Source organism: Dromiciops gliroides, chromosome 3, assembly GCF_019393635.1.
Source record: "Dromiciops gliroides isolate mDroGli1 chromosome 3, mDroGli1.pri, whole genome shotgun sequence".
NCBI classification, from domain to species: Eukaryota; Metazoa; Chordata; class Mammalia; order Microbiotheria; family Microbiotheriidae; genus Dromiciops; species Dromiciops gliroides.
The window spans coordinates 664690522-664705225 of record NC_057863.1 but is presented as its reverse complement, the minus strand read 5'-3'; the positions used below and the strand labels follow the sequence as shown (position 1 = coordinate 664705225).

Here is a 14704-nt window from a genome sequence, read left to right as displayed (position 1 = left end):
AAATCTGGTGGCCAAGAAGGACAGTGGAAAAACCTACCTGTACCAATTGGGAGGTCCACGAATGGGACAGGCGGGATTGGACGCCGGGATTGGGCACCTGGCCAAGCGCGCTCAGACAGGAAGTGCAGGGGGGCGAACTGCACACACTATAAAGGCCTCAGAGTAAAAAGCTGGTCACACAGCACCTATACCCCTGCACAAGAAGCCCAAAACAAGGACCCTGGTGCCCCCAGAGCAGACCTCAACTTAAAAAATAAATAATCAAGCTGCAATAATGAGTAAGAAGCAAAAAAGAGCCCTCTCCATTGAGAGCTTCTGTATTAATAGGGAAGAAGCCAACACAAACTCAGATGAGGACAATAGCCTCAAATTGCCTACATCTGAAGCCTCACGAGGGAAGGTGAATTGGTCTCAAGAACAAAAAGCCTTCCTGGAAGAGCTCGAAAAGGATTGAAAAAATCAATTGAGGCCCAGTTTGCTCCCCCTCAGAATGGAATCCCTGCAGAATACACAACTCCCCATCCTCATCCTGCTCCAGAGTACACAGGCCAGACAACAGTCCCAGAGCACATGTAAAACATGTACCCTCCTGCGCAGACGCATTCTGAACAGAGTGCCACCGACACGAGTGCTCAGACTGTCTCCGGCACAGCTACACAGACAGATGACGCAGCACAGACCGACGGCCAGCCTCAGACACAACCTTCTGAAAACACAGAAAACAAATCACAGCCCAAGCGGCTGCACGTCTCAAATATCCCCTTCAGATTCCGGGATCCGGACCTCAGACAAATGTTTGGGCAATTTGGTAAAATCTTAGATGTTGAAATAATTTTTAATGAGCGAGGCTCAAAGGGATTTGGTTTCATAACTTTTGAAAATAGTGCCGATGCGGACAGGGCGAGGGAGAAATTACACGGCACCATGGTAGAGGGCCGTAAAATCGAGGTAAATAATGCTACAGCACGTATAATGACAAATAAAAAGACAGTCAACCCTTATACAAATGGCTGGAAATTGAATCCAGTTGTGGGTGCAGTCTATAGTCCTGAATTCTATGCAGAAGGGACTTCTGGCCCAGACTCCTCGAGTTTCCAGCTCACCAATTTAGACTGGGTTTTGATAAGAGCCTGGAAGAGCAACAAGTTGGAACCTGATTGGGAAGGGCCGTTCCTGCTGTTACTTTTCACTGACATTGCAGTGAGGACTGTGGAGCAAAACTGGACTCACTATTCACCACTCTCAAGTAAAAGGGGCACCTTTTCCAGAAGAAAAACCAGAGCCAAAACATGAGCAGTGGACTGTTAATAAGGAATCTGATCGACCGAGGGTGAAGTTTAAAGAGACTTTAATGTACAATATACCAAGCCTGGTACAAAAAGGGGGAAGGGAGGTAACATTTTGGGGGTAGTGGGAGCTGCTCAGACAAACAAGTAGTGGAGAAGCAAAAAGGATTGTTTATATGGGCATCTGAAGGAGGAACTGATCCCGTAGGACAAATAGGAACATCCTTTGAAAATCTCATGGATCCTATATCCCCTTATCCTTTTAGAACTCCAGAAATAACCTCTCCAAGTCCAGAAGGGAAATTAGGAAACCCTGAAACTCCTGAGTTACAGGCCAGTGAAGTTAAGGATGTGAGACAGACTGGGTTTAGAGATTCAAATGCCCAGATGGAATGGATCAGTGCTTTGGGAAGACCAGGTGCCCATACTCTAAGTCCACATTTTAGCCTGGAGGGGTTCCGGTGTCTCCTTCAATTATACCAGAATGGGTTGGCAAAGGGTGGGAGTTGAGGGATTTGGAGCTACTCTTCCCTGTGATAAAAAGGACAGCAGAAAAGATCATACCCACTTTTTTTGGAGTCCCAGGAAACCATCCTGCCTGTCTCTCCAGATGGGTGAGAGGTTTTCTGGTCTTGGGTAATATGAGTTGTGTCCAAACATGGGAAGTAACCGAGAACAACTCGGTAGATTTTTAATCCCTGATCCTCCCCTGAGCCGACCTATGGTGGTATTGTGGTAGAAGATCAACCTTACCCCCTAACTGGGCTGGGACTTGTGGGTTGGTGCAGCTGGCCACCCTCTTTACCATGGCATCTGAGCATTTCTCCAAATCCGAGTCTAAATCAAGAAAGAAACACAGCCCAGAGTGGCAAAAAAGGGTCATCTGATGCTCTAGTCTGCCTAGATAGCATAGGATTCACAGATTTAGACCAAAAGGCAGAGGAGATATTCAATAAATAGAATGAGAGGAGCCAAATAGTCAAAAATAAAGAGGAGGGATTGTGAGAAATGGGTAATTGTCTCCTCTCAATGTGGATATAACAAGTCAGTCATACTCCCCTGACCTGTTTGTAGGACAAAGGTCTCAGATCCCCTGCTCCCCCTCAGGTTAGCAAGGTCACATGGTTCAAGGAGCCCTGATCTCAATTAGGTCCTCTCCAGAGTTCTGTCCATATAAGGAAGTATAAAGTCCGGTCCTGAGTTATGCCCATACAAGGAAGAGGGGTGGGAATACTGCATTCCGATTAGCTAGTTTTTGTATGTAGATTGTAACTCCAACCAGTGATGAAAAAGGGGAAGGTCCAATCGCGTTAGGGACCAAGGTATAAAACAGGGCCTGCAAGCCCCCTTTTTGGGCACCCACTAGCTGCACACTATGGTGCCTCCTCACGAGAAGAAAATAAAGCCTTTGTCAACTCAAAAAAAATTTTTTTTAAATCAATTGAGAGAGGTAGAAGAAAAAATGGGGAGAGAAATGAAAGCAAAACAAGAAAACTATGAAAAAAGAATCAGCAGCTTGGAAAAGGAAGCACAAAGATTGACTGGCCAAATGGGAAAAAAGTGCATAATCTCATTGAAGAAAACACTGCCTTAAAAAATTCACTTGGCCAAATGGAAAAAAAGGTGCATAATCTCATTGAAGAAAACACTGCCTTAAAAATTAAAATTGGACAGTTGGAAGATAAGGAATGCACGAGACATCAGGAATCAGTCAAGCAGAATCAAAAGAATGAAAAAATAGAACAAAGTGTGAAATACCTCATTGGAAAGACAACTGATCTGGAAAACAGATCGAGGAGAGACAATTTGAGAATCATTGGACTGCCTGAAAGCCATGACCAGAAAAAGAATCTAGACACCATATTCCAGGAAATTATTAAGGAGAACTGCCCTGATATCATAGAATCAGAGGATAAAAATCATCATTGAAAGAATCCACCGATCAACTCCAAGGAATATTGTAGCCAAATTCCAGAATTATCAGGTGAAGGAGAAAATAGTCCAAGCAGCCAGAAAGAAGCAATTTAAATATCATGGAGCCACAGTCAGGATTGCTCAGGACCTGGCAGCTTCAACATTAAAGGACCTCAAGGCTTGGAATATGATATTCCGGAAGGCAAAGGAGCTTGGATTGCAGCCAAGAATCAATTACCCAACAAAAATGTTCATTCTCTTTCAGGGGAAAAGATGGACATTTAATGACATTGGGGACTTTCAATCTTTCCTGGTGAAAAGACCAGAACTGAATAGAAAATTTGATCTCAACATACAAGACTCAAGAGAAGTTTAAAAAGGTAAACAGAGGGGAAAAAATGGTTACCCTATTAGGTTAAACTGTTTATATCTGTACACGGGAAGATAACACTCATAACTCTTAAGAATTGTAAATGTATTTGGGCAGAGAAAAGGAGTGTACACAGAGGGTATAAATATAAATTGTCTTTGATGTGATGATACAAAAAAATTAAGGGGTTAAAAAGGGAGTCTATGGGGTGGAGAGGAAAGGGGAGGTGGAATGGGATGAATTATATCATATGAAGAGGCAAAAAAAACCCCTATTACAATAGAGGGAACGAAAGGAGGGGTGAGCATTGTTTCAACCCTACTCTCATTAGATTTGATTCAAAGAGGGAATAACATATACTTTCATTGGGATAAAGAAACTTAACTCATTCTTTAGGGAAGCAAAAGTGGAAGAAGGGAAAGGGTGGACTGATAGAAAGGACAAAAGCAAGGGAGAAAAGGGTAAAGAAAAGAGAGGGGGGTGATAAAAAGGGAGGGCAGATTGGTGGAGGCAGGGGTAAGAAGTAAAACGTCAGTGAGGAGGAATAGGGTGAAAGAAGGGGGGAAAAGTACAAAGGGGATAAATAGAATGGAGGGGAATAGTAAGTCAGTAAAAATAACTATAAATGTGAATGGGATGAACTCTGCTATAAAATGGAAGCAAATTGCAGAGTGGATTAAAAACCAGAATCCTACAATATGCTGTTTACAAGAAACACATTTGAAGCAGAGATACACACAGAGTAAAGGTAAAAGGCTGGAGCAGAATATATCATGCTTCAGCTAAAGTAAAAAAAAAGCAGGGGTAGCAATCCTTATCTCAGACAAATCGCAGGCAAAAATAGATCTCATTAAAAGAGATAAGGAAGGAAATTACATCTTGCTTAAAGGTACTATAGATAATGAAGTAATATCAATATTAAATATGTATGCACCAAGTGGTATAGCATCCAAGTTCTTAGAGGAGAAGTTAAATGAATTACAAGAAGAATTAGATAGTAATACTATACTAGTGGGGGATCTGAATCTCCCCCTCTCAGAATTAGATAAATCTAGCCGAAAAATAAATAAGAAAGAAGTGAAAGAGGTGAATAGATTACTAGAAAATTTAGACATGATAGATGTCTGGAGAAAATTGAATGGGGATAGAAAGAATATACCTTTTTCTCAGCAGTACATGGCACATTTTCAAAAAATTGACCATGTATTAGGGCACAAAAACATCATAGTCAAATGTAGAAAGGCGGAAATAGTAAATGCATCCTTTTCAGATCATGATGCAATAAAAATTACATGTAAGAAAGAGCCAGGGAAAAGTAGAATGAAAATCAGTTGGAAACTAAATAATTTCATTCTAAAGAATGAATGGGCCAAACAACAAATCATAGAAACAATTCAATAACTATATCCAAGAGAATGACAATAATGAGACAACATACCAAAATCTATAATCTATGGGATGCAGCCAAAGCAGTGCTTAGGGGAAAATTTATAGCTCTAAATGCTTACATGAATAAAAAAAAGAAAGAGGAGATTAATGAATTGGGCATGCAACTTAAAAAGCTAGAAAAAGAACAAATTAGAAATCTCCAATTAGATACTAAATTAGAGATCCTGAAAATCAAAGGAGAAATCAATAAGACTGAAAGCAAAAGAACTATAGAATTAATCAATAAAACTAAGAGCTGGTTTTATGAAAAAACCAATAAAATAGATTAAATATTGGTTAATTTGATTTAAAAAAAATGAAAGAAGAAAACCAAATTACCAGTATCAAAAATGAAAAGGGTGATGTTACCACCAATGAAGTGGAAATTAAATCAATAATTAGGAATTATTTTGCCCAACTGTATGCCAATAAATTTGACAATCTAAATGAAATGGATGAATATTTACAAAAATAGAAACTGCCCAGGTTAACGGAAGAAGAAATAAAATCCTTAAATAAACCCATATTAGAAAAAGAAATTGGGGCAGCTAGATGGCGCAGTGGATAAGGCACCAGCCCTGGATTCAGGAGTACCTGAGTTCAAATCCGGCCTCCGACACTTAACACTTACTAGCTGTGTGACCCTGGGCAAGTCACTTAACCCCAACTGCCTCACCAAAAACAAAAAAAAAAAAAAAAAAAAAAAGAAAAAGAAATTGAACAAGCTATTAATGAACTCCCTAAGAAAAAATCCCCAGGGCCAGATGGGTTTACGGGTGAATTTTACCAAACATTTAAAGAACAATTAATTCCAATATTATACAAATTATTTGGAAAAATAGGTGAAGGAGGAGTCCTACCAAATTCGTTTTATGACACAAATATGGTGGTGATACCAAAACCAGGCAAAGCAAAAACAGAGAAAGAAAATTATAGGCCAATTTCCCTAATGAATATTGATGCTAAAATCTTAAATAAGATATTAGCAAGGAGATTACAGCAAGTGATCACCAGGATAATACACTATGACCAGGTGGGATTTATACCAGGAATGCAGGGCTGGTTCAACATTAGGAAAACTATTAACATAATCAACCACATCAATAAGAAAACCAACCAAAATCATATGATTATCTCAATAGATGCAGAGAAAGCTTTTGACAAAGTACAGCACCCATTCCTAATAAAAACACTAGAGAGTTTAGGAATAGGGGGAGCTTTCCTTAGAATAATAAACAGTATCTACCTAAAGCCATCAGCAAGTATTATATGCAATGGAGATAAATTAGAGGCCTTCCCAATAAGATCAGGGGTGAAACAAGGATGTCCATTATCACCCCTATTATTTAATATTGTTCTAGAAATGTTAGCTTTAGCAATCAGAGAAGAGAAAGGAATTAAAGGAATTAGAATAGGCAAGGAGGAAACAAAACTATCACTCTTTGCAGATGATATGATGGTATACTTAAGGAATCCTCGAGAATCAAGTCAAAAATTACTTGAAACAATTAACAACTTTAGCAAAGTAGCAGGATATAAAATAAATCCACATAAATCATCAGCATTTCTATACATGACTAACAAAGTCCAGCAGCAAGAGATAGAAAGAGAAATTCCATTTAAAGTAACGGTAGGTAATATAAAATACTTGGGAGTCTACTTGCCAAGACAAACCCAGGAACTCTATGAACACAACTACCAAACACTCTTCACACAAATCAAATCAGATCTAAATAATTGGAAAGATATCAATTGCTCATGGATAGGCAGAGCTAATATAGTAAAAATGACAATACTGCCTAAATTAATTTACTTATTCAGTGCCATACCAATCAGGCTACCTAAAAATTATTTTATACAGCTAGAAAAAATAATAACAAAATTCATCTGGAAAAACAAAAAATCAAGAATATCCAGGGAAATAATGAAAAAAAATTCACAGGAAGGTGGGTTAGCGGTACCAAGCCTGGAGCTTTACTATAAAGCGGCAGTCATCAAAACTATCTGGTACTGGCTAAAAAATAGAGTGGTAGATCAATGGAATAGGCTAGGCTCAGGAAATGCAGTAGTAAATGACACTAGTAATGTAGTGTTTGATAAACCCAAAGACTCCAGCTTCTGGGATAGGAACTCAGTATTTGACAAAAACTGCTGGGAAAACTGGAAGATAGTATGGCAGAAATTAGGCTTAGACCAACATCTTACACCTTATACTAAAATAAGGTCAAAATGGATACATGATTTAGACATAAGAGGTGATACCATAGGTAAATTAGGAGAGAAAGGAATAGTGTACCTATCAGATCTTTGGAAATGAGAACAGTTTTTGACCAAACATGAGATAGAGTATATTATAAAATGCAAAGTGGATGATTTTGATTATATTAAATTAAAAAATTTTTGTACAAACAGAAGCAATGCATCCAAAATTAGAAGGGAGGCAGAAAGCTGGGAAACAATTTTTGAGGCCAGTGCTTCTGATAAAGGCCTCATCTCTAAAATATATAGGGAATTAAATCAAATTTATAAGAATCCAAGTCATTCCCCAATTGAGAAATGGTCAAAGGATATGAACAGGCAGTTTTCTGATGAAGAAATCAAAGCTATCTATTCCCATATGAAAAAATGCTCTAAATCTCTAATGATTAGAGAGATGCAAATTAAAACAACTCTGAGGTACCACCTGACACCTATCAGATTGACTAAAATGACAAAAAAGGAAAATAATAAATGTTGGAGAAGCTGTGGGAAAATTGGAACACTAATGCATTGTTGGTGTAGCTGTGAACTGATCCAACCATTCTGGAGAGCAATTTGAAATTATGCCCAAAGGGCTATAGAGCTGTGCATACTCTTTGACCCAGCAATACCACTTTTGGGTCTTTTTCTCAAAGAGATCATGGAAAGGGGAGAGGGACCCACATGTACAAAAATATTTATAGCTGCTCTTTACGTGGTGGCAAGGAATTGGAAGTTGAGGGGGTGCCCATCAATTGGGGAAGGGCTGGACAAGTTGTGGTATATGAACACAAAGGAATACTATTGTGCTGTAAGAAATGATGAGCAGGAGGAGTTCAGAGAAACCTGGAGGGTCTTACGCGAGCTGATGATGACTGAGATGAGCAGAACCAGAAGAACATTGTACACAGTATCATCAACATTGAGTGTTGATCTACTGTGATGGACTATATTCTTCTCACCAATGCAATGGCACAGAAGAGCTCCAGGGAACTTGTGATGGAAGAGGATCTCCAAATCCAAGAAGAAAAAAAAAAGAGCTGTGGAGTATAGATGCTGAATGAACCATACTATTTCTTTTGGTTTTGGTGCTATTGTTTTTTTTTCTATTTTGAGGTTTTTCATCATTGCTTTGGTTTTTTCTCTCATAAAATGACTAATGCAGAAATAGGATTAATGCTATTATGTGTATATATATGTATGTATGTATGTGTGTGTGTATATATATATATGTGTATATATATATACATATACATAAAACCTATATCAGATTACCTGCTGTCTAGGGGAGGGGGGAGGGAGGGGAGGGAGGGAGAAAAATCTGAAATGGTAAAGCTTGTATAAACAAAAGTTGAGAACTATCTTTACATGTAATGGAAAAAATAAAATACTTTATTAATTAAAAAAAAAGATGAAGAAATGTTAGAAAAAATATTTTTAATTAAAAAAAAGGACGTGGGGGAGGAGCAGAGGGAATCTTGCTGCCCTGGCATTTTCTTTCAGACTGATTGGAGGGTTGAATATGGCATTAAAATATTCCTTTAAACTGGCAAAAGAAAAGTTTGTGTTATTAGGGAATGAAGAAGGGTAATTGAATTTGGGCTATCTATTGAAGAAACTTTATTGATCATACAAACTCTGTTCTGCCATTTAAAAAATTCTTTCGTAGTGGAACAATTTAAGGAAAAAACCAGGAAAATAGTGCTTAGATTAAGTGGTTATGGAATGAATTAATACTAAAGTGAAATTGTCAATGAGGTTGTATATAACATTCAGGAAACAAATTCGGGTTTAATTGAATTAATTCTGATTTAATTCTAAGTGAAATATATACTGTTCTATTTGTATAATTTTAAACCGACCACCTCAAGGTGATTTGTAAAATGTAAAGGAAAAGTGACCAACAGTTTAATAGTTTTTTGTATTAGAGATATGGTCAGATTTGGATTCTCTAAATTCCTTTGGGTTATGAATTTCATTGAATATGATAATGGTTTTCTGTAGAGTGGGCATAGTAAAAATATTCTCAGCTGTATACTAAGGTTTTATGATCTAACAGATCTTCAGTAAAGTAGAGTAATTCGCTTTTTGTCCTAAAAGGGATCTCTTTGTGGAACGTAATTTGGTATTAGGGGAGGATGGGATTTGAAATCCTTAGCACATTCTCTTATCTTGAAGGAAAGGAAGAAAAGAAAGTCAGAGGTAAAGACTCGGTCTGACTAAAAAGAAATTCTGGGTAATTTTAAGTTGTATTGGGATCTGGGATACTGTAATTTGAAATAGCAACAACTACGACAAAAACAATAATGAGAGAATTTTTGAAGGGGCCTAGTATAATTTGTGATTATAATTGGAATGAGTTAATTGAGTATTTCCTTTTTGGTTTAGAAGAAGCTGAAATTCCTCCCCACTGCAAACACTTTAGATGAGAGAGAAGGGGAGCAGAGATAAAGTTAAACTTTCCTCAATTCAATGCTGGGAAATTCCAGTCTTAAAGGTTTCTTTCTGAAGTTGAGGATTGAATAAGAGAGCTATATTTAGCATTTGAAAGTATTTTATGTCATGACGGGTTGGGGAATATTCCTTCTCACATAAGAATAAATTTTAAGCTGTTTCTTAAGAAGGGAAAAAGAAGACATATCCAGGATACAACATGTAACGTGTAATTTCGAAGGTTTTCTATCTTATTTGGAAGCCAATTTGTTGCAATGGCAATTTGAAATTGAAAACTATCATGTCCAAACCTACTGTGAGTTGTGAAATGTTATTAATGAATAGAAAAAGCTTTTTGGAACCCACACATGCTCCCTACAATACGCCCATACTTCCAGTCAGGAGATCAGATGGAACATACAGGCTTGTACAAGACTGGAGAGAAATCAATAAGATTGTACTCCCCTCACACCCGGCGGTACAGAAAGGCTTCCATCTCCTTGTTAATACTGATAAAGGAATAGCATTGTGAGTTTTGGCCCAGGTTTGGGGAGGACAAAAGAGGCCTTTTTATCTAAAACCCTGGACCCAGTAGCCCAGGGATGGCCAAGCTGCATTCAGGCAGTCGCAGCCATGGCAGTTCTAGTGGAAGAAAGTAGGACATTCACTTTTTTTTTTTTTTAGTGTGGCAATTGGGGCTAAGTGACTTGCCCAGGGTCACACCGCCAGTAAGTGTCAAGTGTCTGAGGCCGGATCTGAACTCAGGTCCTCCTGACTCCAGGGCCAGTGCTTTATCCACTGTGCCACCTAGCTGCCCTGGACTTTGACTTTTGGGGGAGGGTTAATCGTTAGTGCCCCCACACACACACCAGGTGTGGGCCATCCTGAGTCAGAGGGCTGGGTGATGGCTGATAGCAGAGCCCTAATTCCCCTTGACTTGGTTGGAATCCTGAGTAGAGGAACAAAAGAGGAGCAAGCTTTGGCAAAACAAATCTGGGCAGTGTGGAAGGAAGACAAAGGCTGGGAGATGCCAGACGGGAGAGTGGTATTGTCTGCTCCTATTATGAGACAGGTTTTTCAATAGTTACACCAAGGGAGTCACTGGGATGTGACTGTCAAGAGACAGGTTTATTACATCCTCATGAGGACAGGCAAAACCCAATTACGCATTGAAGTCTTGCAAAGATAGGCCCAATCCTCTAGGTTTTTAGAGTAATCTGGAAAAGGAACGTCCCCACGTATACCTAGAGTTGGTGAGCTCACAATCTAACATCCAATCATAGGGCAGGGGCGCTTCTTCCTCAGTGCTTTGTGCTTGTGGTTGGGGGCAGAGAAAGGGCTTGTGACATGATTCTCCCCCTGGCCGGAGAAAGGGGCGTGCTCCCTGCACCCTTTCTGCTCCCTCCTTTGGAGAGTAAGCTGCTGGAGGGCTTGGCCTTCCCTCACACAGTAGGCGCCTAATAAGTGCTCATTCATCTAATGGGGACCGGATCACCCCCTTCTCCCAGACAGGGAAACTGAGGCAGAGGCTGACAGCCGACCTCTTAAAGGGCACAGGATCCCTCCTCTGAAAGTCCCTTGGATCTTTGGGTAAATACTGCCACGAGTCTTCTTGGGGGGAGCAGGGGTGCTTCCTCCCAGTGATGTGGGCTGGAATAAAGGGTCAAATTGCTCTAGAGTCCCAAAAGAAATACAAGACTCAGTGACTCAGTTTCCCAAGTTTTATTGCAGGACTGTGAGTGACCACAGGGAGGGCACCATGGAGGTGTCTCTGGAATAGGGAACGATGAGACAGTTATATTTATACCCTGGATAAATTGATCATCATTCTCATTATAATAATCTCCACTTTAGGGAGGTACAGGTGTTGGCTTCTCCTAATTGGGAGTTTCTGGGGGCTTGAGCCAACCCCAAAGGTGGGTGCCTTTTTCTGTGGAGGTGTGTTTTGGGGGGCTACCAGTCATAAGGTGAATGTGGGGACAAATTTGAACTTTTCTGCACATGTCACCTTTTCATTCCCATGTCTACTTTTAATATCCTTTCATTTTTCAGTTTGAATTTCTATACCCTGTCTGTGTATCAATGTTATTGTTAAGGTCTCTATGACCTGCCTCTTTCTGTTCTTCTTGTGGGTTCTGATTCATGTGGGTAATGAGAACCTAGGCCCTGACTTGTATTAATGAAGACTCAAGTCTGAAGTTACCCATGACGGGGTCTGGATCCCTTTTAGAGCTCATACCTAAATTGGAACTTGGGTCTCAGGTTTTGCTGTTAAGCCCTTGTTTGCCTGCCCTGGAGGAACCTGGAGACACAGGACAGAAGCCTGGACCAGGAAGAGCCAAGTTCAAGTCTGACTTCAGACACCACTAGCTGGGTGACCCTGGACCAGTCACTTCCCCTGCTTGCCCCAGTTTCCTCCACAGTAAAATAATGACACCAAGGAAGGAACAGATGGATAGGGAAGAGAACGTGGTGCACAGAGACAGCTATACTGTTGGATGAACAACTCTGGATGACTCAACTATTCTCAACAAGACAAGGAGACACCAAAATCCCAGGGGACTATGGAGGAAACTGACTCTACTCCTCCAAAGAAAGAACTGCTATGGATGCAACGCACTGAAGCAGGTTCTTCTCACTTTCCTGCATTTTGCTCCTCTGAAAAATGATAAAGGTACTAATGTTTTCCATCATCACAGGTGTAGAACCTACATGTAAATGCTTGTGGACTCACGGATGGGGGAGCACAGGGTGGGAAAGGAGAGAAAACAGAACCCAACACTATCAATAAAAATGTTTATTACACCAAAGGTAAAATTCAAATTTAAAAATAGCTATCTAACGAAATTCAGAATCTTTTAGAGATCTGACAAGTAGACTTTATCCAGTTTTTACATATGAATCTCAGATACAGTCAAAACAGAAAAGTAGAAGCTCTTCTTCTACTTTCTTCTTCTTCTTCTTCTTCTTTTCTCCTTATGATGATTATTATTTTTCTTGACATTATTCCATTCCCTCTCTTGTCAGGGGAGATTCCACTTCAGAATTTCAGAGTCCTAGTTATGGGTTGAACGGCAACACAAACACGAACTCAAAGCAAGCTGTCTGATTGACCACCGCTGTCGTAACTGCTAAGAAAAGTGGATGTCCCTTTAAGGCATCGGTAAAGGAGTGAAGAGGTTGTGCCCATATGGCCTTCTTTAAGACAGGACTGAGACCATTGTGATATTGTCTAAGAAAAGGATTCCTAACGTAGTTTCATCATTCTTTGTATCCTTTGCCTCACTGTCCACCCCCATGCCATTAGGAGAAATGGAAGCATCTGCTTAGCTAGCTGCTAAGAGATATCGAGGCCAAATCCCATACTCTGTTCATTCTATGGCATCTGAGATGATTACAGGAAGCTGCCACCAAAGAAGAGGGAAGAAACTCTCTTTATGGTAAGGGAGGATAAAACGTGGCCAGACTTCATGACAGTTGCAGACAACGGTGGTGCAGACCGGCAGCTGTGCCGGGTTAGGCTCAAAGTCAGCTAGGTGGGGTGTGTCTACTCCACGTGTCCTCCTGGGGAAGTTAAATCAGCACAATAGTACCTGGGCCCTTGCCAAAGTCCTTCTCCCAGTCCTTCCCAGGACACTCTACCACGTGCTCATGGTCAGACTCAGGAAGATATCGATTCCTGGTCCCACAAGGACTGAAAGAGTATGTTCCAATAATCAAAGTGAATTGGTGAATTGGTTTCTTGACTCAGGATACAGCGACAACACACAATCCCCAAGAATACCACAGCTATGTCATTATTATCACAGAAAAATAAAGGACAAATGGGAATTCTTTGTTTGTTTGCTTGGAGGGGAGAGGTGAGGTAGAAGAGGGCATGAGTAAAGGGTTATGGGGTGGGGAATACAGAAGGTATCTGTAGGTCTTGTCCACTTAGTTTTTATACTGAAAGGATTGTTCTCCTGTCTCATTGAGGAGACAGGTATGGATAAGGGCCTCTGTCACTGAGTAAGGGTCACAGTTGGCAGAGGGGCAGAAATCTTCAAAGTAGCCCTTCTTGTCCTGCCCAACCATCGTGGTCATTCAGGTGCTACTCTAGCAGAGAATTTGTTGATGTTGGATGTCTCATGGAAACCTGTCAGCCGATGGGCATCATCCCGACCCCCTTTGGGGTCTTAGGCTCAGGTGTGATACTTGTGTTGCTTACTTTACATTGACTTTTGGGGGAGGGTTAATCGTTAGTGCCCCCCCCCACCAGGTGTGGGCCATCCTGAGTCAGAGGGCTGGGTGATGGCTGATAGCAGAGCCCTAATTCCCCTTGACTTGGTTGGAATCCTGAGTAGAGGAACAAAAGAGGAGCAAGCTTTGGCAAAACAAATCTGGGCAGTGTGGAAGGAAGACAAAGGCTGGGAGATGCCAGACGGGAGAGTGGTATTGTCTGCTCCTATTATGAGACAGGTTTTTCAATAGTTACACCAAGGGAGCCACTGGGATGTGACTGTCAAGAGACAGGTTTATTACATCCTCATGAGGACGGGCAAAACCCAATTACACATTGAAGTCTTGCAAAGATAGGCCCAATCCTCTAGGTTTTTAGAGTAATCTGGAAAAGGAACGTCCCCACGTATACCTAGAGTTGGTGAGCTCACAATCTAACATCCGATCATGGGGCAGGGGCGCTTCTTCCTCAGTGCTTTGTGCTTGTGGTTGGGGGCAGAGAAAGGGCTTCTGACATGATTCTCCCCCTGGCCCGAGAAAGGGGTGTGCTCCCTACACCCTTTCTGCTCCCTCCTTTGGAGAGTAAGCTGCTGGAGGGCTTGGCCTCCCCTCACACAGTAGGCGCCTAATAAGTGCTCATTCATCTAATGGGGACCGGGTCACCCCCTTCTCCCAGACAGGGAAACTGAGGCAGAGGCTGACAGCCGACCTCTTAAAGGGCACAGGATCTCTCCTCTGAAAGTCTCTTGGACCTTTGGGGAAATACTGCCACAAGTCTTCTTGGGGGGAGCAGGGGTGCTTCTCCCCAGTGATGTGG

At 40.9% G+C, this 14704-nt stretch overlaps 1 protein-coding gene across 1 annotated transcript; it reads left to right on the top strand.

The window, feature by feature from the left end:
• Positions 1 to 519: 519 nt before the first annotated feature.
• On the top strand, positions 520 to 1566 carry LOC122748428 (RNA binding protein fox-1 homolog 1-like). Its single transcript, XM_043994063.1, has 2 exons — positions 520 to 1246; positions 1553 to 1566. The coding sequence occupies exons 1-2, from the start codon at positions 580 to 582 to the stop codon at positions 1564 to 1566; spliced, it is 681 nt and encodes a 226-aa protein (XP_043849998.1). The 5' UTR covers positions 520 to 579.
• The last annotated feature ends 13138 nt before the right edge of the window (positions 1567 to 14704 follow it).

What these genes read in the sequence shown, in the direction of transcription:
- LOC122748428 (XM_043994063.1), top strand. Translation starts at nt 580, where the DNA reads ATGTACCCTCCTGCGCAGACGCATTCTGAACAGAGTGCCACCGACACG.